The sequence below is a fragment of the Pseudopipra pipra genome, chromosome 6, assembly GCF_036250125.1.
Source record: "Pseudopipra pipra isolate bDixPip1 chromosome 6, bDixPip1.hap1, whole genome shotgun sequence".
Taxonomy (NCBI): Eukaryota; Metazoa; Chordata; class Aves; order Passeriformes; family Pipridae; genus Pseudopipra; species Pseudopipra pipra.
In genome coordinates this window covers 9959806-9985431 of record NC_087554.1, presented here as the reverse complement: position 1 = coordinate 9985431, position 25626 = coordinate 9959806, and the positions used below count along the sequence as shown (strand labels likewise).

At 42.2% G+C, this 25626-nt stretch overlaps 1 protein-coding gene across 7 annotated transcripts in view; it reads left to right on the top strand.

Annotated features, from left to right (window-relative positions):
* TEAD1 (TEA domain transcription factor 1) overlaps window positions 1-25253 on the top strand; it is a 158575-nt gene extending 133322 nt beyond the window's left edge. For all 7 annotated transcript variants that reach the window (XM_064657284.1, XM_064657282.1, XM_064657285.1 and 4 more), the window contains 4 exons: window positions 6216-6389; window positions 17413-17553; window positions 18513-18665; window positions 19359-25253. In XM_064657284.1, the coding sequence (XP_064513354.1) occupies window positions 6216-6389; window positions 17413-17553; window positions 18513-18665; window positions 19359-19472 (582 nt within the window). In that variant the 3' untranslated portion in view covers window positions 19473-25253. The remainder of the gene's footprint in view (window positions 1-6215; window positions 6390-17412; window positions 17554-18512; window positions 18666-19358) is intronic.
* Window positions 25254-25626: the final 373 nt, after the last annotated feature.

Genomic DNA, 25626 nt, shown 5'->3' with positions numbered 1-25626 from the left:
GGAGGAGCAGGAGCTGCTGGGTTGGGCTGGCACTGGCAGTGTGGTGGGCTGTGGCTCCTCATGCCCTGCTGAGCCCCAAGGGTTTTGCTTCTGGCTGTGCCTCTGCCCCACGTCTTTCCAGCTCGTCCCACTGCAGCTCCCCCACCCCTACACCCGCCCCAAAACCCGCTCAGCCCGGCTGCAAAGTCAGGCTCTCAGGAGCTGGGAAATGTCTCCGTGTGCCTTCTCCAAAGCAGTAGATAATGACGTGCTCACGTGTTTATTTGTTCCTGCTGCATTCGGTGTAGATGTAGATGGCCCTTCTTTGATAAGCAACTATTCAGTAGTTTGTTTTCTGCCGTTGTTGAAATGCGTGGCCCCGTGCCCTGCTGGCTGTGCACTGTCTAACCTCCCCTCCAAACAGAATTAGTAATTCCCTCCATTTGCATTTCACAGATGTGCTGGTGCAGCCTTTCTAGATGAAGGAGCATTATTACTCACGATTGACAGACCAAGAAGTTCAGGTGCAAAAGAATGAATGGGACGCTGATTTTGAGGGTCCCCTTTGATTTGTCACGAGCCTGATTTTGCAGAATACTTAGCGTTATTGAGAGCTTCCTATAGTCAGGCATAATTTTCCCATCTGAGCACTCAGCACTTCTGGAACTGGGACCACAGGGTCCCAAACCAGACAGGCCAGAACTGAAGGATGCATCTTCACTGTTGCAGGAAAGCTGATGAAAACGTTGTGTGAGCACCTTGCCCAGCCAGCAAGTCCCAGTTTCATGCCAGGACTCCTGTGGCAGTAGCTGGGAAATGCTGGGCAACATTAAGGTGTCAGGGCTGGGAACTCCCCTCCCCAGTCACCTGCCTCTCCATTTCTGCAGCCACAAAGTAGCCAAAGATCTCCCTTTAATTCACATTTCTGACTCAATCTCTGTTCAGATCTAAGCAGGAGTCTGAATGTGTGGAAGTCCATGAAAGACTAGGTTGGCCATGCAGTTGTATTGTGGCATACTAGCTCAGAAAGTTCAATTAACATTTCACATGAAAGTGTTAAAAACCTTAACAATGGGAGTTGGTACAGACTCCAGTTATAGCATTAAAATGTCATGTTTATAACTCCCAATCTGCTTCACTGGAGGATAACAGCAACAGGAATTAAATATTCAGTTACTAGTGTTTTGGTAGAAATAAGAAAACTTGTTGGCAGACCAAGTGATTTTCTTACATCAGCAGGAAATTAAAGAGTGTCAGATTTACGAGATACAGCGAGGCAGCTGAGCCGAGGCTGGGCAGGGTGCAGGTTAGAGCTGCATGCAGACTGCTGATATGCCAGGGATTGGTTTTCAGATTGGTTTTCAGCCACGTGGCTCCTTTTCCCCCCAGAAGCACAGTTGCTGCACAGTCAGAGGTACATTTTTAAAAGATGTACTCCAATCTGTGGAGGTACAGAGAGAATCACTGCACAGTGCCAGGCAGTGCTGTTTGCTCTCATTTCAGCAAGAGCTCAGACTGTTCCACCTGCCTTCCGCTGACCTGTCCCTCTGGGCTTCAGTGCTCATCCTTGTGACCTCCAGTAGGGAATATATCCGGTCCAAAGAGAACCGAGAGGCTGTCCCTCTGTGTCAGGGGGAGAGAAGACCTGCAGCAGAGCCTTCTTAATGTACTTCTTCTCTGGGTAGTGGAGTTTCTTTGGGCACAGAAGACTACGATCCATTCAAGTTGCCAGCCTCTCCCAGTGGTATTTTCTCACAGGGATTTGTTGCTCCAAGTAATGATACAGATGGCCTTGTTGTGCTAGCAGTTTGCAGGAACCCGCTGATCCCATGAAGCAGCCCAGCTGACAGGGTGGTATTATGAAGCTGTGCAGTGCAGACAAGGTGGTGGGGTGCTGCAACCTCCTCGTCCTGCTCCTTCATCCCATGGGTGCACAAGGTCCAACATCCCACCAGCTCAGACCCGTTGCCGGGAAAGGGGAGTTTGCAGGGGAGCTCACACCCATGTGGTGGTGACTCCTGGGTGTGAGAAGTGAGATTTGGGAGGGTTAAATCATTGCTGTCGTTCTGGGTGCAGCACCCTTGCAGTCAGATGCTGTGTCCACGAGCAAAGTCATCCCCTCAGAAACAGCTGGTCTCTCTTGGGCCACCTCCCTGCATCCACATCACCCAGCCTCAGCAGGGAGCCATCACCCCCTGTGTGCTGACCTGTGTGGTTGTGCAGCCCCACTGGACAGGAGCAGCAGCTCTCCTGCCCCAGGAACATGTGAGGGTTTACTTCACTGCCGTCTGCATCTTGGCCACTGCCGTTTAATAAAAACCTTGGTCCTATACAGGCTTGTCAAGCCTTGGTGTTAGTTCCACAGGTGTGGGGAAGCACAGGGACGCAGCAGAGAGATCTGTAACAATTTGCAAGCCTGCTTTTCATGGACCAAAAAGGCTGTTGCTTTAGACTGTAACTGCAAGATTGGTGAGGAGCTGTTACGAATATATATGCTGGCTGATAAAACAGATGTAGGTGGTTTGTCTTTGTTCTGCACCAGCTTAAATTCTTGCATCCCCTGCCATTGGCAATTTGTCTTGGTTCTTTTAAATTCCTAAGTGGATTATAATTTTTCTCGTGGTATTATTTGACAACAGTCATATTTCATGGCTTTACTGCATTCTTTGGATAGTTGGAATTTTTTTAAGGAAAGGAGCTCAGTAAGAGGCAGCCATCTCCAGGGCATGTCGTGTAATGCAGACAGGGAAGAGAGAGCTGAAAATGTTCTTTGTGTTTTTGTGTAGTTTTTCTCCTCAGAAAATACAGGATTTGACCTATCATGGTCTACAGCATCTAAAGCACCTTACTGCCCTGATGCCAGATGCAAATCCTTTAAATGCAGTAGCATGAGTAAATTCTTCAGTCTCTATTTTAATTCATTGACTCTGGAATACTCAGTCTAAAACAACGGTGAATTGTCAATATAATGAGCATGGTTTTAAGCTTTTCAGACATTAATGGGCTCAAAAATACAGGCATAAAACTTAGCTTATTTGCTTTTATCTGTGCATCAATTCCTGTCAGGGGGCATGTTTGTATAAAAACGATAGGGATCATTTCAGTATCGATTTACCGTGCTCAAAATATCACATTATTGTTTGTTAGTTCGTAGGAATATGCCATGTCTAATTAGGTTAGTAATGATTGTACTTAGCATAGGAATTGCAGCAACATAAGGAGACAGTAATCACACATTGCAATACCAAAATAAACATTTCTGTCCTAAGAATGTTATCAGGTGATGTCATACCATCTGTCCCACTGTACCCCCTCAAAAATTTTGCTGCAGCAGCATCTGGTACTTTGGCGAGCTCTGCAGACAACTGTGGTAGCTTTGCAGCTGCCCTTAACTTTCCTTTTGTATTTAAAGAGTATTAAGACTTCATGCTCCATGTCCCTATAAATATGTTTTCCTTTACTGAAGTTTGGATACTGAGCAATTTGTAGGTTTTCCTGGTTTGCAGAATAAGTTACAGTGTATGAATTGCCTTGGGAACTTGCAGTTGCCAAACTGTAAAATGCAGCTCCTCCCTCCCCCCTTCGCTCCATAGCCACTTTTGGGCCCGGGAGAGAGACACCCTTTGGGGGAGGAGGAGGCTTTCCTGGTCACAGGAGAATCTGAGCCCTCAATTCCATAAAAATGTGGTTATTTGTACAACGTGGAACAACTCCAGCAGAAAAGACTGAGAGGAAACAACCCCAAAATAAATAATGACCCGGCCTCTAATGGTGGGGGTGGTTTTTCAAGCCCTTACTCTGAATGAGAGAGACCAGAGAGATGCCTGGGGGCATCTCACATCCCCAGGGAGAGCACAACTGCTGGGCATGCCTAGGCAGGCTGTAGGGGTGCTGGGAAGGGAAAGGCTTCAGTTTAATTTTTCTGAGTAGGCTGAAGTGCTTGTCTCTGCTGGGGAATTCTCATCATTCTCCTTGAAAAATGGAGATGTTTGCCTGAATGCAGATAGACTTCCATCGATAGCCTTGTTCGGGGACCCAGCCCATGCCCCGTCCTACCGCACTTCACTCCTGGTAGCTCAGGAAAGCAAGAGGAGCAGACTCCCTTTCTAGTGGTTCTGGCAGCTCCAAGGTACATGGGGTGCTGATACATTTTACTGAGATCTAAGTTTTTCAGTAGTGAGCAAGACAATTAAGAAGTGCTCAATATGACTTTTTAAGTTCTATACTCGCAGCACTGCAAGCTGAATATGTGTCAAAACCCCAAAACTTGGAACCACGATGCTTTCCTCATATTACTTTGCATTTATTTCGCCTTTTTTTGTTTTCTCATGTTAAAATCTCTCCTTAATCCAGTTTTGCCACTGCTGGCTGAAGTGACCTGCTAGAACTGACCAGGAGCACTGTTGTGGTAGGCACTTGTGGTTGCCAACTAGTACAATGAGCTCCTGTGTCCTGTTTAGTTTGCAAGCAAAACCAGTGCTGGGGGAGGATGTGCTGGCACACTCTCCCCTATGAACATACATCCAGCTCCCAGCCACCTGCTATTTCTCTGCCATGCCTGTTCTCTTCAAGGGAGAAACAGCTTCTTTGGGTCAGCTCTGCCCCTTTGGGGCTCCACATGCACTGACTAAAAGCTGGGCGCATTTTCCATTTGTGCACAGAGGAAGCTGGGATGGCATTCTCTGAAAGAGGCTGCAAGGGAAATCCATGGAATCAGTGATCTCAGATTTCAGCTTGCTTGTGCAAACACCTTAATAGGATGTTACACTTCCCTTTTTCCTTCCACAAAATTAAAAAAGAAATGCAACCCTGTAAAAAAACATGGACTGTATCTCATTTTTGGCATACACAGATGAGTGTTCTCTGGTTCTAAATTCAGATTTTACTGTGCTAGATGATTTTTTAATAGATTTCAATTTCATTTCCTAAGTGCAGAAATCTAGCCAGTCCATTTCCTTTTCCCCAGAGTTTTGGACATCTGCTAGAGAAGACTCTGCTCACACTGAAGGAAGGCTCTGAGTGGTTGTCCAATTCATTTAGATTTGTCATTTCAATTTGTTCATTCGGCAGGTACACTGTAAACAAAATGGCTTAAATGAGGTTTGCTTTGGGGTTTTAAATATTTTATTTGTGCTTAGCTTTTGGGAATTGCCCCTTATGTACAGCATCTGTTCAATGTGACAGGGTTTCTTGGTGTTTCTTGACTGCATATCAGCTTTCCTTTAACTGAGTTAGTGAAATGTTTTGTAATCTACATAGTTAAAACCCTCAGTTCAATCCTGTCACTCTCGAACTCCTTCACTCTGCACACTTGAGCAAGGGAGGTGCTGATTGACTGGTGGAGGGTCTTCGGGGTTCATCCTTCCACTTTCATTTTGGTTGGAGAAATGGCAGCTCTTAAAGGACCATACTGGACTCCTTAGGAGCCTGCTGTTGACTTCACTGGGCCAAGGATTTCCCTCAGGCAGGAAAGGCATTGCCAAGGTGATTCCTGTGATTGTAATGAGGTGCGATGGGATGAAGTTTAGAAATGGGAAATTGAAGTTGAATGTATTTTGGCAGGGATGGTCATCTATGGAGCAAGCTCCCGAGGGAAGGGGTAAAAGTTTGGCTCTTTAATATTACATAGGTTGAAATACTGGAGGATATACAATGAGGACCATGTCCATAAGAACAGCAACACAGAGTAACTGGCCTTCTTGTTGCTGTCATTCGGGAGTGAACAGAAAATCCCTTTCATCTCTTTTAGTTGGGTGGCATTAGCATATGCTATAGATAGAGGTTTGGGGGTTTTTAATAGATAAACAGGAGGTGTGTACGTGTGGACTCCGTGGCACAAGCAGAAATTCAGGCTCTGAGGTCACAGGACATTAAAAGCCACTGTTTAAAGAGGCAGAAATAGGCTTTCCTCATGAGCGTGTTCATCTTGTTATGCTCGGCGAAGCGCTCTTTATCACCGTGCTGCCCCTGGGTCTTTCAGTGTAAATTACCCCCCTGAAGACGGCCGTGCTTTGGGGTTTGCAGTAGGGACACAGGTTTTTTTGATGCTGACCCTTGTTCACAAGGGTCTGTGACACAATCACTGAAGTTGTTCACGGAAATCATACTGCAGAAAATCACAGTCCCGGGAGTAATGTGTGAGTCGTTTAATCCGTCAAAGAGCACACACAGACCTCTGCCATAACAAACCTCTGTTCTTTTCCTGCAGCACTGATTCTCCTGTTTCTTTCTTGCAGTACAATAAACACCTCTTCGTACACATTGGACACGCTAACCATTCTTACAGTGACCCGTTGCTCGAGTCGGTGGACATTCGTCAGATTTATGACAAATTTCCTGAAAAGAAGGGCGGTCTAAAGGAACTGTTTGGGAAGGGGCCTCAGAACGCTTTCTTCCTCGTAAAATTCTGGGTGAGTAAGACACGACGTGGAGGACCTCTCTTGTCGATGAGGCCTGTGTTTGGTGTTTAGTTTCGTGGAAGGTTTCCCCGCTGTCATGCACGAGGGCAAAGCTGTTTGCCCTTCAGGTGGGACGCTGACCCAGAGCCACTCTTGTTGACAGCTCCCCGCAAGCGTGTGCAGCAAAGGCAGATGTGCCTCCACTCTGCTTGACACAGCTGCTGGGCAGGAGCCAACAGGTACCAAGAGCCCCCGTTTGGAAATGGGGAACTGCCATCTAGTGGTCCAAGGAAAAGCGGGGAAGGCGTAGGAACGGGGCCTGCTTTTTTAGCATTTCAGATGTTCAACTCCAAACGCAAGTAGTGCAAGTTATCAGTCCTACCACCAGCCCACGCTTAAGCAAAGAGGACCAAGCAGGATTTGAACTGAGCCTGGAAGGATGCCAGGGGTTTTCTTAAACCTCTTATTTGTTTGTTTGCTACAGCTCATCTGCTTTCCCCTTACCTTTTTGTCAGTCAGCCATGGGACTCTGCTCCAAAGCTTATATCTGTTTATGTCAGCTGTGAGAAAGAGTGAAAAAATAATACCAATGGAGGGCTGACATGTTGTATATTGACCTAGTTGTGATGAACTTCATTGATACATCAGATTTTTCTTTGTGTATTTACAAAACTCATGTTAGCGATACAGTCATAGAGTCATAAAATCATTTCGTTGGAAGAGGCCTCTAAGATCATTGAGTCCAATCAGTAGCCCAACATGGCCAAGTCCACCACTAAACTACTAAAAGTTTCACCCAAAAGGATCAGCAAATCTGTAGACTGAACCTTATGCTTATGCTGAAGCTTTTTCTACTCTAATTTGTTGGGGTATCTTTTTGTGGTATACTCCTTTTCATAGCAACAATTACCATCTAAGCATTTTAAATTTGTCTTTTAAAGCCTCAGTCAAAGGGGCATATTCAGGGTTTAATTGCAAGGTGGACAGGTTGAGGCTGAAACCAGAAAAGGTTGATCTGGAACCACTGCTTATGATCAGATTTCCTAGTGTTTATCCATGTGACTTGAAATACTCTGCACCTTGTAAATACCCCAGACTTCACATCTTTCCAAGAGTTTCTGTGGGACAAGATTTAGAACTGGAAACTGGACTGAGGGAGACTCTTTTCTCAAATCTGGGTGTAGAATGGCTAAACCAATGAGTAGGGGCTGTGCTGGACTGCAGAAGAAACCCGCTGAGGAATTCATGGGACTTAAAACTGGGCATGGGAGCTGTAGACCAAGTATTTGAGGGCTGGCTGAGCAAAGAGGCCAGGACAAGGAGACAGCAGAGAAGTGGGAGCTGAAACACATCAGGCATCAGTGACCTGGAACAGGCGGATGAGAGTGTAGGGTCAAAAAGTGGGAGGCAGTGGGAAGAGAGAGCATTGGGATAATGATCCTGCAGGGAAACATAGGGATGAAGTCACACAGCAGAAACAGGTATGTAAGAGGTGGGAACAGGACAAGCATAAAGGCAGAAGAAATTTGACCACAGAGGAATAGAGCTTGGAGTGAAGGGTCTGTGACCAGTAAATACATTTCCTTGCAAAACTTTGGCTTGAACTGAGGGCCATCATCTCACTCATCCACCTTGCATGATAAATACTTGTGAAACCTGCTGGTAAAGACTGAATGTCACCTCACTTGCCTGTTCTCATTTCCCACAGAGAATGATAAGCCTCAGACTTTATACTAGATGTGGATGCAGCAGAGATTTGTGATATGGTAATTGATGTATTCTACTTTTTCTCCATCTGGAAACTGATTTTCAGGCATGCTGAATGCTCAAAGATTAGTATCTAAAGCCAGTAGAGATCTTCTTTGGATCATTAAGGTCTGTGTTGTACTCCTGACTTTGACAATTCAAATGCCAGCCTTCTCTGCTTCATCTCCTACAAGCAGTGCACACCTTTAACACTCCTGTCTCGGTTTCTCATCTGTAATGTGGGGGTGATACCACCCATTCACCTCAGGTGGTCACTAATAAATCAGACTCATGGCTGTTTATGAGGAATCAAGAGAATGCCATGCAAAAAAGACCTTTAAAAAATGAATAATTCTGTGTTCAGCACAGGTTTTGAGTGGTATTCAGGAAACAGGGGCTGGGCTACAGTGAATAACAAAGACAAAGAAATGTTGCATAGATGCTCAGAGGGCATCTATGTGCAGTTGTGTAGCTAAAGACTATGACATGATACAGTTCAGCAGTCAGGATGTGCAGGCAACTTCAATCCAACATTTCCTAACCTCACTGTGCCTTCCAACATAATGGCCTTTTAATACAATTTTGTGTTGTATTAACTTAAAGATTAAAAAACATACAGTGCTAACATCCTTCTGAGTTATACATTAAAAATGTGGTGAGAATGCCTTCCTGAGCCATGACCTTACAATAGGCTGGTGGATTTTCTCTCTCATCAAGTGAGTGAGGCAGAGAGAGTTGGCTGGGGTAGTGTTTGAGTGTAGCAAGAGTCATGATTAATACTCTTCCAGGAATAAACTTCACAGGAGTGCCCCCCAAGTCCTACACATATCTAGAAATATGTGTAGGAAAAACAGAGGATGGCTGTGTAATTAGTCATGAGAGTTAGATCCTAAAGTGTCAGCTCACTGTCCTTTATTTCTTTCACTCCAATAGGACTTTTCTTCAGCAAAAAGGATACTGTTCCCATTTTTATGGGGACTATTGAAAAACTGTTCTAAATAGTTATATATCAGCAGGGTAAAGCTGGCACAGATTTCTGACAATGTTTTTGACCCCGTTAGTAACTTCAAGTTTATTCATATGAAAATAGACTAATTTTTGGTTGAATGAAGAATCCTCTTCTGAATAAGTATCAACTCTGAAAGTTCATCTTCTCCCAGTTTCTGTTCATGATGCGTGGTTATTTCTTAGCCCCAGTACTCTCCTCACCATTTATTTTACCATTTCCTCCTCCCCATCCTTTCTGTTGTTTTCCTCCTTCACTATCATTTAGCCATCAATAGTTTGCTCAGCAGTGTAAGCTTGTGCATCCTGCCACCAGTGACAGTGACAGTCCAGGTTTTGGTGGAATCTAATTGTAACATGGGTGAAAAAGGAACGTGTATTTTGGTTGGGCAAAATAGTACAGGTGTGAAAGCTCTCTGAGGAGAATCAATGCAAGGAAAACAGGGTCTGAGTGAAAGAAGTTGAGGCAAACCAGAGAAGGGAAACAGGAGAGTGTTGTGGCATGAGAAGCTTGAAAGTGAAGGTGAGAGTTCGATGCCAGAAGGGATGGTGACCCTGCAAATGGATTTAAGAGAAGCTGGTATGTCTCTGGAGGCAGCACAAAGGGTATTTTGCTCAGACATTAAACCTAGTGGGGAATGGAAAGATGGGAAACAGGAAGACCACAGATGAGTACATGCACTGAAGATGACTAAAGCAGATAGCAGATGAGCTCTGGTATCTGGAAAGAGCTACTACCCTTGCTCTTTCCCATTTAGTTCTGCTTGAGGCTTCTCAGCAGCATGGTTTTCCCTGTTTTCTTGGTTTCGGTAATAATGTTTGATTACAAAAAAAAAAGTGGGAGGGAAAGGTCTGAGGTCTTGCAAGAAGACATTTGGCACTTTTGTAGTTGACTTTGCAAGGCAGCACCAGAATGGAGTACAAAGCAAAGTGAGCTTTGCTTTGCAGAGCTTTGTTGGTTCATACAGATTGTATCTCACGTGAAATACAACCTGGTGTTGGGAATGGGTGAGCTTCTGGCCTCGGTCTTGTGACCCACACCTGTGGTCCTCTTCCTACCTAACAGTGCAGGAGGTCCTTATACACCACCTCAAACACCCAACCTTACAGCCCTGCAATGCAATTCCCTGGTCCTTGTCTTGCACCTTGAATGCAGTGACTCCGTTCCTCTGTCCTACCCCGGGTAGTCACTGGGAACTACAGAGCTTGGGGAAATCACTGCAGAGACAGACAATTACAGTAATAGATAGTGGGAGCTTTATGTGGTATATTGTGCACTCAGCACAATAAGGAACAACATCCTAATGATATGGCACAGGAAGTTTGTGTGACAGTGATATGAAACTGGAGATTACAGGGCTATGAAATTAAAACGAAAATAAATATTCCTGAATTAATGTAAAAGTTATGTCCTAGAACACTGATGATGCGGGATTCAGAGAAGGCTGGTGAATATCCACAGATGAAACCTTTCCCTGGGTGCAGGCTGAGTGCACGGTGCTGCTTCTCTCACCATAGTCACTACCAAAATGAGCCCAATCTATGTAAAACAACCAGGTATGACCCATGCAGTTACCTTAGAGTAACATCAACAAACCTCTTGGTTAGTTCCTACTTAGACTGTTTTTGTGACTTGGGAATAGCCCCAAAGTTTTCTGGTCTTTGAAGTTCTGATTAGCCTGTCTAAAAGCTAAGTAAACACACTGTGCCTCTGTTGGTTTCTTTTATTGGTTAAAGTTCTACTCATGTTGATATCTAATGCTGGCCCCACTGATTACTCACTACTAATCTTAAATTCTCTAATGCTAAACAATACACTTAGTCCTCCTAAAGGAGTTCAGACGAAATGCTCAATTGCTTCTCCAGCTTTACCCCAAAATGTCTGTCTAAGACACTGTTGCTGGCCTTGCCTTTTTGGCCCATTGTGCTGATGCCCAGTGCTCTGCCCCTCACAAATCCACCCTCCTGCTGATGGGCTGTTTGTCCCACTCACACCACCTCCCTTTTGAATCCAGTGCCTCTCAGCCACATCTCCAACAGACATCATCATTTTGACTCTGCTGTTATGCTCACATCCATCTCCATGAATTCCAGCAGGCTCCATACATACCTCCCTTTATGCCCCTGCAGCTTTGCTGGCTCTGTAACTTGCCCTGTCTAGTGCTAGTTCATCAGACATCTGAAAGGAGAAAGGGTGTTTTCTCATGGCTGACATAAGAAAAAAACAACTGATATAAATTAATGCTGGGCTGTCAGGCTTTCTATGGATCTGATTCCACTGACTTAATTTTAAATGTTTGCAGTAGCTTCAACTGTTCTTCTAACTGAGGAAAGCTTAGTCAGAGCTCACCACAACTCTGAAATAAAGACTCAAACTCATCTGAAGATGCGTGGATGATATTAATTGATGTTTAAAATGAATGCCTCTATTTGCAGGAATCTGCAATGCAAACTAGGAGTTTTAGAAAGTAATGCATATTATAATTAGGGCAAGCTTTTAAAGATGCTTTGAAGTCCTAAACATTTTTGAAATTCAAATGTGGGATGGAAATAAAGGAATCTACACAATAAAGGGACATTAAATTATGTCTCCCAAAATTTCACTGTTTTATAGATGTAAATATATGCCATAATTAGTGGTAAGTAACATGAGGAGGATAGTTAAGTTTATTCCTATTCTTATTCAAAACAGCTGTGGCATGAAAAATAATGCTCCTTCTCTTTGTGATACACTGGAACAAACAATTTACCCATGTAATCAGTGTTCAGAATGGCTTGTGCCTGTGGTCTCCTCCCACCCCCTCCTGAATTTATCCCCATGTGCCTCCAGCCGTCTTAAAAGGTGCAGAGATTCTTTGTGCCCTTCGTTCACACACGCACAATTGTGGCTACTGCCTTTTTTTTCCCCCCCTTTCTATTTTTACATGTAATTTATATTGCATAATCCAGAATCTTGGATTTCCCTCCGCACACAGACACAGACACACACACACTCTCACCAGCTTGACTGGCAAATGATCTGCAGCTCACAAATGGGCCCCGTGATGTGAATGGGTCTATGGCCAGCATGCAAATGTATGCAAAACAAATTAGATATGGGAGAAAGCAGACATCCATTTTCTTTTCCCCGTCGCAAAGCCTCTCTGCCACAGGCAGAGCACGTGGTGCTCGAGGAGGACCCCCTCACAAATTGATGCGAGGGCATTAAGCGCCGGGGGCCGGATAATGAGTGGAAGGGGCCCGAGCAGCTGGGAAGCCGGAGCAGCTTGGCCTGTCCATCACGAGCCCAACCATGTGGCAGACCTGGCCGCAATTCCTGAGCTGCAGGGTACAGCGCACGGAGGAGCGTGCCAACGGCCCAGATGCTCCCGCTGGAAAAAATTGCTTCACAATTTGGAATCCCTGCTCTTTGATCGCTCTTCGGAGAGAGGAGGAGGGGGAAGGCACTGCGCGGTCATATGAGTAACACACCTCCCCGCAGTCAGCAGTTGTTCAAACCTATACGTTGTTAATAAGTGACCTTAACGTGCTTAATGTTAACGACCGAGTGCCAGTGTAAATTGTCCTGGCCCTCCCCAAATCCCACTGTTTCCAGTAGGTGCTGTTTTCCTTCTACTCAGCAGGAAGGATTTAGACTCTCCTCAGCGTTTTTTGCTGGAGTTGCTCTTTTGTTAGCCAAAGCTGTTATTATTACACAAGTGCTCTACCCTCTGCCCCTGCCCGTAGCACAGAGCCTGAGATCCCTTGGGAGAGGAATGGGAAGATATTTTGATTTATTATTTGAACTCTTTATTTTGGTTGCAGCCAGCTCTGTTTAGGTGCTTGCTCCAGCACACTGGCAGAGGCTTCTCCACGCAGCACGCTGAACACTTGGTGCTCTTAATATGTAATATTTCCAGTGCTACCCATTGACAAGCTGTGCTTTATTAATGAATTAATCATGCTGTTACACAAACGCTGCAGAGAGGATGCCAGAAAGCTGAGTGCCTCTCCCACCTCCAAATGCATTCAGCTAATATAAAACTCAGTGCTCAGAAATAAATCAAAATTAGAGTTTTACTCTTGGAAGCAAATTCCATTTGTGTTTTTAAGTTGTTGGGGTTTTTTCCCCTAAATTGTATTGATCTCATATTTCAAAACTCAATGAGTAAATGGACTCCTGTTCATCAGACGTGCTCATAAGGTTTGAAATGCCATAATGTTTGAAATCATGCCAGTATCATTGAAGGCACCATTCAAAATGTTATTTATCCATATATGCTGCAGCAGTGCTCACCAGCCCCAATTTCCAGAGCCAGAGAACAGTTGCATGAGAAGCTGTACAGAAGGAAAAGCCAGTTTACAGCCCAGGAAGACTTGCAACCTGAATCTGACATGCAAGAGAACAGCTAGAGGCAGAGCACCAAGGAAATAATGAGGCAGAGCTGGTAGCAGCACGAGAGGCTGCAAGCACAGCACTCCAGATGCTTGGCTGTTTTTCACAGGGATCATTGAAGAAGGAAAGTATGAGGAGAAGGCTAATAAGATACATTCCTGTGTTTCAGTTTTGTTGTTATTATATTTATCTAGCCTTGCCTGTTCTGTAATACAGGCTGTGAGCCTCACCAAGTAATGCCTGCCTTTGGACAATAAGCCTACTTGAACTAGAGCATCCCTTTCAGTTAGATATTTAGTTGGTTAAAAAAGACCCCAAGTAGTGGTGATTCCCCCACATCTGAAATTATGCCAGCGTTCCATTGCCATGAGGGTTACCAGCCCCTGCCTTGTTTCTCATTTTGCTCTTACGTAGCTTTAGCTTTCTGCCTTTTAATGTCCTTTTCTGCAAGATTTAATCTATCAGAAGACTCTTCCCCATGTAGCAACTTGCAGGCTATGACAAAGTTGTGGAAAAACTTCCCTTGGAAAAAGTAAGTAGATGGAGTTTCATTAGTCATTCACTACAAAGGATGTTTTCCAGACCTGAAATCATTCTTGTAATGCTTTTCTGAACACTTTCCAATTTTCCAACATCCTTTCTAAAATGTAGACACAATCCCTGGAATCAATACTGTAGTAAAGAGCTAAAGCTGAAGACCAGGGTATTCATGTATAACACATCACCTTTTTCCCACTCAAAGCTGCACCTACAACTCTCACAGCCACAGCAGTGCCTTTTTTTGGGGGGGGATGTGTGTCTCATAATCTCTTTCATCAGTTCAAGAAATATAATTCAGCTTTCAGATGGATGTGTTTAGATGAACTCCTTACTATTTAAGCCATAACAGTATAATTAAGTCCTTCACCATAATTTTTTAACCAAAGGTTTTTATTTTACCAGCAGTGACAGTCTGTCTTTCCTTCCTTTCTCATGGTATTCAGCATGGAACAAAGCTTTCAACACCTGGTCCAGAGTATTGCCTTGATGTGACAATCCCCTCTTCACAGTGATACACAGTCCTGCCCAGTGCTCATGTGCTCAGCCTCTAGTGAGAAAGTTTGAATCCAAACTGAGGGGAAAGATTTGCTTTAGTATGTAAGAATAGACAAAATTGTTTCAGTACTAAAAGAGGCTTTGGTGAAGCCTTCATTTAAGAGTATATGCTTGCCAACTCCTATGATTTTTTTTATATTGGTGGTAGACTATTTTGAAGAGTCTTAAAGCTTCAGCTCTCAGCAATCTGTAATTAGTTGATGATGAAAACTGTTGCTAACAAAATTCTGTCCTTCCTTGAAAACACTTTTATTGTGTGTTAGACTCAAAAAAAAAAAAAATTGAAGAGCAAATAAGTAGATAAAGATAATACACATCTATATTACCATCATGGGACTTTTGCAACAGCATTGTGATTGCATAAGAGTAAATCATGACAATTGAGAGATAGTTTCAAGTGTTCTTCATTCAAACATCAGGGCCCCAGCCTGCATGTTTTGTGTACACAGGCCTCCTGGTGATTTCAGCAAGAGCTGGAAGAGCTGTGGGGGTAAACAACAGGGTGCCAGATGGCCACATATGTTACATTTCCAGGTTAAATGTCGGCACGTAAATACAACAGTTAGATTTTTTTTTCAGTGGGCTTCAAAATCAGAAGGCAGCAGATAAAATGTTATTCTTTTTTTTTTTCTATAAACGGTTGTTATTGCAGCTTGAAGTGTAAGGTCTATGTGGTTGACTCTTTTGACAACATGAAATTATGAGGAGTGGTTTAGTTATGATTTCTGAAATATTTTGCTCATATCTGAAAGGAAAAAAAAAGAAAATGTTTTGCTAGTAAAACTGTAATTTACTAGCTAGTAAAACTGTGGTAGCATCAGGAATAGCCCCATTTTAAGAGATTATTCCTAATATTATTGTTATTATTAACTACAACAGTGCAGTTTTTTCAGCAGAAATCCCTGTTCTTCAGAAATTCCAGTGGAGCAGCTGTGGCATGGCTGGTGGATGCTACAGTTTGTCGTGTTTAGATGTTTGTCATGTTTCAATTGCAAGCCAGCTGTGATGGCAAATTGTTTATTTACTATCAGCTCGGAACAATTTCTTACAGCTCGCTGTGAAAACACCGCTTTAGACGCACATTAAACATTAACTGCTGACCTCACGCAAAGCAGGTGCAAGAAACAAGGTGTAGCAGTGATAGGATTTCTTTCTGTTATGCAAAATACGTGACTATAGGGCTGTTTGTGTTACTGTGTGTAAACCTCGGGAGACTGCTCCACTGATTAATTTACAAAGCCAGCCCCAAGTAATCTTAGACCTGTGTCTTCTGTGTACCACAGACTACCTCAGTATGTGCCATTATCAGCACGTTGCCTCAGAACGCGGTACCACAAATAAGGGCTGCAGACACTGAGTAGAATTAATGAGCCACTGCCGGGTTAAAAATTAAATAGCAGTTACAAATGACCTGAACTATACTGAATGCTCCGCTCTAGAATCATAGAATGGTTTGGGTCAGAAGAAACCTTAGAGATCATGTAGTTCCAACCCCCCTGCCCTGGGCGAGGACACCTCCTACTAGACCAGGTTGCTCAAAGCCTCGTCCAACCTGGCCTTGAACACTTCCAGGGATGGGGCATACATAAACATACCTGTAAACTGATTTTTTAAAAAGTTTTGAGGTATGCACGAAGGTACCTGTCAAGTATTTTGTGTTCCATTTCTATATTAGCAATAAAACCAAGCAGAGCAAGACACTTGCAAGTGAAACAGCCTCAAAAGTGTATTTCCCTGGTAAAATGCTCATCTTGGAGTAACTTAAAAATTCAGGCAGTTCTTAGCTGTCACACTGCTGTAGCTGATCAGCTATTTCCACATAAAAAGAAAACCCTGCCCGCTCTCTCCTTGGGCACCAAAGATGTCAGCAGAGCTAACGCCTGAATCAACAAATCCAGCTGTGCATATCCCTGGACTCTGCCTGTATCCATATTAGCGCGCTTTTAAGTAGAGGACTTTTGAAAATGGATTGATGATGTCAAAGAGCACAGTGGCAGAACAGCTCCAGCACTGCTGCAGGCCCGGGGAGGCCGGATTCAGCAGGTGACCCGTGTGGTTGCTTTGTAGCCAAATTAATCCCGCTGTGCGCAGGACTTGGGTTTGGGCGTAAATAATTAAGGTAGTGCTGTTCCTCGCTTGATCCTGCAAGTCTCGGTCCCTGTTGCTAGATATCAAAGGCAGCTGGGTAGTTACTGAGGCTGCAGAGAAATGCTGGAGGAAAGCAAACACTCCCAGCAGTATTTATTGGTGGGCAGGCGCGGCTCTGCACACACGGTTCACGCGCGGCCGGCGGGTTGCGTCACACGGCTCCCTGAAGTCAAGTATTTTGCTGAATCAACGCCATATGGCCTGACAGTCTTATCAGAGATCGATCCTGTGTTGTGCAGCTGTCTCCCTTTGCCAGGAGGATTTCGTTGCTTTAAGAAAGGAAAAGGAGAAAGTGAGCTATGGCCTCTCTGGAGTGGGGTGGCTCGGTTGGATTTGAGACCGCAAGGCAGGTTCCCTCCAGAGGGGTTGGCTCCGGAGCTTCAGGGATTTCCATCAGCTGTCTGCCAGACAAGAACATCACCTGTAGCCCAGAGAAATACTGGGTCATCTTTTATTGTGTAAAACTTGAATAAATTGCTGCTTTCCTGTGGTTTTGCTACAACAGTTAGGCAGGTACTTCCCTGACAGACCTTTTCCGCTGTTGCTGGTCACCACAAAACCACCCCCCTTATTTCTGAAAAGAACAGTGAACTAATGACAGCTTATGCTACCGACATCATCAAGTGAAAAATAAAATCTTCACCATCTATCCCTTTTTCCCAACAGGCTGACTTAAACTGCAACATCCAGGATGATACAGGAGCATTTTACGGAGTCACTAGTCAGTACGAGAGCTCAGAAAACATGACAATCACCTGTTCCACCAAAGTCTGTTCATTTGGAAAGCAAGTAGTAGAAAAAGTAGAGGTGGGTGTTGTGATGGGATATGTGGGGTGATGCTCCGGTTCCCTTTTATTTTACTTGGGCTTTTCTCTCTCTTGTCTTTACTTGATCTTACCTGGCTTTTCCTTCCTTCCTTCCTCTGATCCTTCCTGAAAGAATATTTTCCTTTCCAGCAGCGTTTGGGTTCATTTTAACCCATGTGTGAGTAGTAATAAGCCCCATACACACATCTGTTATCTGCAGTACAGTTTTTGTGTTGGAATTTTAGCCTAGAGCTGTAGGTTGAGCCTTTATAGATGTCCTGGTCGCTGTTCATGTCCTTCTTACATGAAATATGTTTTCTAACCATGGTGACCATAAATAAGGTTTTAACCATTTCCATTATTCCAAGCTTAGAGGAAGCCAAAAATCCCCACAAGCCACTGAGTAGCTCATCTGAGCAATTGGTAGCTGGGTAGCTGGAGTCCAAGAGTCACAGCCTTACCCTCCTTCAGCCCTTTATGAGCCCCTGCAATCTAAGTCAGCCTGGTTTTCTTCCACCTGTAGTCTTGCATCTTTCTGTGGTTCATAAATTGCCTACTAAATCATGCAATAATATATCTATGTTTGTATGTGTATACTTAAGCATAAATTAAATATATAAACTTATTTTTGCTGTTCTCTTTGCAGACAGGTGCCTCATAACTCCTTTAAAATCATCTTACCACAAAGTTTTCTGCCTAATATGATTTTTACTCAACTTGGACTTTCCGTTCTGTAATCCTCATGTGTTCAGTTTTTCAATTCACAGGTTAGAGAACAAGTAATTTTTAGTAATTAAGGGCCCTTGAATTTTTAGCAGGGCACTGCATAGCTCAGGCAGGGAGTCAGTAAGTAGGTGTGTGTGTGTCTGAGCCACTTTCTCTTTTTTCTGTCTACACAAAGAAAGAAAAAAAAAACAGATTTAGTGGTCACTTTCTAAATGCTCTTTCTTATTTTTTCAGACTGAATATGCAAGGTTTGAGAATGGCCGATTTGTGTACAGGATAAATCGCTCTCCGATGTGTGAATATATGATCAACTTCATACACAAGCTGAAACATTTACCTGAGAAATACATGATGAACAGTGTGTTGGAAAACTTTACAATTTTATTGGTATGGACTCACTTCTTACTTTTCCATTTCTAAAATACTCTCAGGCTTTGTATGTCTTGCTTAGCTTGTAATGTTGAGAACCAGTTTGCAGATCCCTTAGTCATCTTGCTTACTAGACAAGCCATCCCACTGACTTCAGAATGATACTCTTGGAATTGGGCACTATAGATGCTTGGGATGAAAAGGCTCAGCTGGCTGTGAACATGAACAAACATCTTTGTTATTTTCCACAAATTCAGCTTACTTCTCTCTTTTTTTTCTCCACGCAAGTCTGGTGTCTGTAGGGAGCCTGAGGCAGTAACTTTGAACCATCCCATGTGTTCTTACTGAGACTGGGCTACAGTACCACAAATATCAGTGGGGTTAATTAGTTCTTGGGCGGGGAAAACAGGCAGTTAATGCCCAACAGGTGATTTAAAGCACAAAGAATGGTCGGTGTGGTGTCCTTTAAGCTGGTTTCCTCAGTTACTCAGCTTGCTTTCAGTGCAGTGGCACCTCAGCCGAGCTGAGGATTCGCTCAGAACCGAGGGCTGGCAGCACAGGGAGGGTGTGGGGCTGCAAGCACAGAGCCGTGTTCTCCCTGCCCAGCTCCCTTTGGCAAGAGAACACAAGGTGATGAGGGTCATTTCTTGTTTCAGCCCTGGTGTTTCCAAGTGTGTAATGTCCGGTCTCCCTCTTCCTTCCCCCAAACAGGTGGTAACAAACAGGGATACACAAGAAACCCTGCTCTGCATGGCTTGTGTATTCGAAGTGTCAAACAGCGAACATGGAGCACAGCATCATATCTACAGGCTTGTAAAGGACTGAGCAGTTATTTATATATACACTTCATTTCACTTCTTTATCAAAACACAGACTGTAAACCTCAAACACTAAGTGGCAGTGCCTCTGGCCCAACTTTCACCCACATTTTTCTAAATCCTGTTTTAGTGAAGTCATTTTTAATGTGTTCATATATAATTGTAGCTGTGAAATTCTGGTACAGTTGTAAAAATTATTTCTAAAACTAAGTGTTCTTCAAATTTGTAAACCACAGTTCTTTGGGAAGACTGTATTTAAGAACCTAATGCCTCTGTCTGTGGAGGCCTATTTTTAATTCTGATAGAAAAATGTATGACAGAGCATTTGCCATGGGGAAAAACTGACAGCGTTTATAAGAATTTATTTTGGGTTTTTTTCCAACATGAAATACTTGTTTTACAATGCAAGTGAAATTGAAATGAATCTTTAGCTATAACTGTAAATGAGTACGCAAAGTTAATAATCTTTATAGAATTATCTTTGTAACTAATTAGGGTGGAAGATATGGACGAATGTAATTCACTAAATTATTTTTTAAAATGAAACATTTTTCTGTTTGAAACCAAATGAAAAATATAGCCTTAAGAAATGCCTGATGGAAACAGACAGGTCCTAAAATTAGGCAAATTTTGTATTTTTTTCTCAACGCTAAAACTAATCTTCTAATCCATTAAACTTTCAAACAGGTATTGCAGAGAAAGAAAACATCATCCCTTACCCCTAACATATCTAGTGTATTTTAAAAGAGTATAAAGTTGTATTGTACTAATATGAAAATTTGATTATTTAATGAAAAAGATGGCTCATTTTGCAATAAGTAGGTAAATACTGAAGATTTAGACTTGCATTATATGTAGTCTTGTGTGTGCAGTTATATTTTATATGGACAACTATGTTTTCTAATAAGTTGAGCAAAAAACTTGCAACTCTGAAATGAACAGATGAACGGAAACAACTGACATTGTGACAGCATCAAGTAATTCGTAAACAGAAAGCAAAACACTAACGTGTTTGAAAGAAGAGTATGTACAACTCTGAAAGGATCAACAGCTTTAATATCTATGAGATGCTAGAAAATCACAACCAGCGATCAGGCAAAGAAGATTGGAAAGTGGAGATTTATTTTTTTTTTTCTCCTTTTCCTCTCAGTCATGGTGCTCTTACACCTCCCCCAGTTGTCTCTCCAGTTCTGACTGGCCAAGACCTTTACAAAACAGACACATACGTACCACGTGGGGTCTGCTGTCCTTTTGCATCCAGATGTGGTAGTATTCATCCTTCTGATATATTCAGGGAAGACTCCAGGAAGTGAAGTACAGCTGGAGATATTTTAATACTGTAAGGATTTGAACCATGGATGTGGGTGTGAGTGATTGTCTGAGGTAGCACGTGTGAGAGCAGTAGTCTCATTCCTCCTGGTCACATCAGAGAGTGTTGCTCCGTTTCTTCTCTCCTGCTGCAGCCCAGCACAGCCCCTCAGTTGCCCAAGCACTTGTTTGGGCAGGTGCTGGGCCAGCAGCGGGTTCTCATGTGAAACCTTTGTCTGAAAGGCTGAGGGCTGCCCCACCAAGCACAAGCCACCTTAGAGATCAGTCATGAGGTATCAGCAAAGAGGGTTCTTGGGAAGGTCTTTTGTAGTCCTGAATCAAAGAAGTTAACATTTAGCAGGTCCCTCCTCCCTACCCTTTTACAAACAGTGCCCACGCGCCATTTAAGTGTAGAATTTACTCCCGGTGCTGTAGTCTTCAAAAAAGAAAGCTGTTTGGTTTGGGTTTTTTTTATATTATATGCCTGCATAGTACTGTCTGTTAGAATTGCCCATTGTTGAGTTATCCAGACTAGAACAGAGCCTAGATGAGGTAGTGGGTCACTGTATGTCTGCGTCAGACCAGGTTCAGACTCAGCACTGGTGAGGCCTCGGGTCAGAGAGCGATGCAAACACCACCGAGGGGAAGGGCAACTGCTTTAGTTCCTCAGCCTACCTCTGATCTGACTCTGGTAGGTGGATGATTGCTGGGATGTCTAGCTGTTACCTGCTTGTGGATATTAGGGCTGATGATCTTTCAGTTTTATATTCTGCGAACTGAACAGAGAAATATGTCCATGGTAAAGTCTCTTTTAATGCTCATTTTTAACACTAACAATCACATCAGGAAAAGCACTGCATTGTAACAGCCTAACGGTAGCCCTTTATTCTAAGCACTTGGTGTTACAAGTCAAAAACTACTTTGTTTTTTTGTTCTAAAGTTGTCTTTTATTTAGGGTTTGAATTGTGGGTTTGGTGATTTTTTTTTTTTTTTAATTTTTTTTTGTTTGTTTGATAACAAGCAAACTCTTTAAGGCATATAAAGTATGTAAGTCAATTTTCAAAACCAGGTACAGGTTTTTTTAATAGAGTCTGACACACTACATATGCCATAACTCTAGGGTATAAACAGTCACAATGTTTATTGGTGTTCACATATGTAATATTAGGGAAACTACTTCCATCGTCTTTTCTTTACACTTCTGTAAATGATCCATACCCTGTATATGTTAATTCTTAAAAGCCTTAATCCTTCAACTGTTGAGTGTGGGGTGTGTAGTCCAACAGGCTGCCTGTAAACTGTGAGCTCTTTTGTAAGCTGGAAGTACTTATCTTGTTACTGTTACTTTTTTGTAGGAACCTTTTAATTGAGAGCTGCCAAAGCATTACAATATGCAGTGCCTTAGCATTATATTAGAAGAACCTTTAGCCTCTTAACATAAATTTTATATGTTGTTTTATTAATTGGTTCCATTTTTAAAATATCTGTATTTTTTCCCACAGAAAAAATATTACTCTTTGACTGCTTGGTCTAAACCAACCGTCTGTACAAGTCAGTCCCATTCCTACCCAGATAAATGCCTATACCAAAAGGAAAGGTTACAGATTCTTAGTTCTCCGTGAAAAAAGTGAATTGTATTAAGAAATGCTGCCTTTTTAAATTTCATGACCAAATAATTAATTGTGACTCTTCTGCACTCTAGCATGAAAGTGCCTTTGGTTTGAAATTCCAGCTTAGAAAAGTGCTGCCATAATAATGACAATTTGTAGAGAGACCAAAAATATTTAGTTATCACCGTAATGCCTTTGGTTTATTGGAATAAGTTGAATCTACAGGCCTCCATTCACAAAAGAGCACCATTCATAGCAAAGTGATTTTGCTAATGATCAGCCTGCTGAAGAATAATCTACTGTTTGCCATTTCTGACAGCATTGCAATCCAGCAACTGATTTGTCTGTGATATAAAAATGAAAATATTCACGTTTATATTCTCTTCATCCAGTCACGCATCTGCATAATGAGAGATCCATATACTGCAGAATTTCAGTGGACAGACATGACTTCACTGATCTCCTCTAATAATATTTCGGTATCTGTGAAGATTCTTTGTTTAGACACAAGATTTTGTTTACAAAGTTGTGCATGCTGAAAGTCAGCTGCATAAACCAAGGTGAAAATGGAGAACCGAGAACAGTTATAGGGAAAATGGAATTGTGTGTTTTTAAGCATTGAAATGTTGAGTGTGAGCGTTGTGGATGAAGGTGCTGTTAGAGAAACTCTGGCCAGCACGATTCAAAACACAGGGTTGTTTTGTTTATCTCCCAGATGATGTCTTGGAAAAAAAAAATTAGCTCCTCTTAATAACGTGTCTGTATTTGATACCTTCTGTGAACGGGGGCCATACTGTACACTACAACTGAAATCGATGGGAAGAGGAGCAAGATTTTAAGAAAACAATGTTAGAAAGAACAAATATCAGCAAAACCAAAAGCTGTCAGAGGGATTATATAGTTGTGAATACAATTTTAACTTGATTTTTAAAGTATTTGATGAAAACTAAGATTAACTTTTTATATAGAGAAATATTGTGACACTGTGTGGTAAATATTGTGATAATTCAAGTTCCCTTTCTCTAAAATATTATTTTTGTTATTCCTTCAAGGTCTAAATCTCACTTACCTCTATAAGACAAGTAATCCTGTTGAACATAATGAGACTGAGGTAGGGCAAAGACACTTTAGCCCCACAAGCAGAGCAAAACATTTTCAGTTATTGCCAAACGTTGCAGCTGTGCTAGTCAATATTTGTGATAAACTACACCTCTGTCTCGTTGAAATAAGAATAATGGCACCATTTGGGGCTGTTAAAAATTACTACTAACAAGTGTAGTTTTACTTACTTGAATTCCAGACCGATTTTATTTAGGTACTGCACCACTATTTTGAAGGAATCACAGACATAATGCCTGTTTCTCACTTTCCCTTTCTCCCACAGCTACAGCTCAGTAAGTTTGGCAGTAGCTTCTTCCGTTAGACCTCCATGGGATGGGCTATTGGGAATAATGAAGGGTGTACATTAATGTTGAATGTAAGTAACTGGCCACTTCGGGGCAGATACAGCATTTGACGTGCTAATCCATATCTATTTATTTTTCCACTGCGGGTCCCGGGGTGTACTTGCTTCCTGAAGCAGCTCCCCTTGGAGTTTTCCTGGAGCACTCAGTCAGTCATACTGAGAAACTCCTTTCCTTGACCCATACCGAATACACTGATACACGTGCCCGGTCACACAGCAGATGTGTATAATAGAATCCAGTTTTGTACTTTTCTCAGGATGATCTCTTTTCCCCCCCCACTCTTACCTTTCATAACAAGATGTTTAGCCCCCTAAAAAAAGATTGAGGCTGGATAAGTCAAAGTACAAGAAACACTTCGGACATCTTCATCTTTTAACTTTTCAGGTCATTCTCGCTGAGATCACGTCATTAGTTTCAGTGTGTAAATTAAATCTTAAATGCACTCAGTTGACTAAAAGGAGATGGATCCCTGTTACCTCCTTACAGAGTATATGTTTTTGTTTTGTTTTGTTTTGTTTTATGGGCCTCTGATTCAGGCTCATGACTGCAGACAAAAAATACAATATGTGCCTGAAAAAAAAAAAAAAAGACAAAAGAATTTTATAACATTGAAAACCTGAATAGCCTTTAATTCTTCAGTACATTTTATGTAAAACAGGTTGGGTTTTTGTTTTGTTTTGGGGTTTTTTTGCCATGTGCATTTGTTCACATTTGTAAATGACTTAATGGAATTCTCACTTTATGTTTATTTGTGTAATGTGTATAAAATGGGTTTGTGACTTAAGCATATTCATATATGGTCAGTGGTTACTTTAATATTGTACTGCTGCTGGTAACTTTTGATGTAGAACTTGCCTTTTGATGATAAAGTACCTCTAGGTTAGACAGTGAGGGAAGGCTCTTGGAAAAAAACTGAATGTTCTCCAATGTTTTCTTAACATATTTGCAGAAGCTTTCAAAAGGAGTTTCAGTCAAACCTCTTGGCAGTACAGTATTCTTGTATTTGTTATTGTCTGTGTGTAGGTACTGGTACCTTTTTTTTTTTTGTTTAAAATGTTTTAAGTGTTGGCTTTAAAGTGAATTTATCTTTAGTATGATAGTAATATGAAAATTATAGGTTTTGTGTGCAGAGAATTTTTTTATAAAGTGCTTTGTAAAAAAAAAAAAAATGTATTCTAGCTTTCGCGGTACATATGTGTGATAACTTTAATATCCATGACAGTTAAGTGCAATTATTTCATCACTCTAAAAATGCTATTTTTGTGTCGGTTACTGCAGGTGTTTTCATGTCTTTGCAAAGTGACACATTTTGATGCCTTCTTGATAAAGTGGTAGAATTTTTGTAGCTTTCTAGAAACTTTGTATTCATACAGTATCGATTGAAAATAAAGACAATGAAAGTGTTTTGTGCATTTATCTTAATCTCTTACATCGATCTGTTTTTAATGCCGGGTTTAACTTTCAAAACTGTTTTCCAAAAGAGCACAAGGCCTGACTTGCAGCAATATCTCTGTACCTTCCTAAGGGTACAAAGGACATCCACCAGGGTTTACAAAAACCCGTAGGGATGGCACTTGAGGAAGTGGCACATCTGGAAGCTCTGTTCAACCAGGAGTCCATAATCCTTCCTCTACCTTGTGTGTCTTCCTAAAGAAACAGTGGTTTTGAAACAGCAGTTACACTGCACTGTTAAAATGGGAAAAGCCACTGAGGCCCCTTTATTCCAGGAATGACCTGTTCAAAATCTTACATAATAAACGGTTCCAAATACATCATT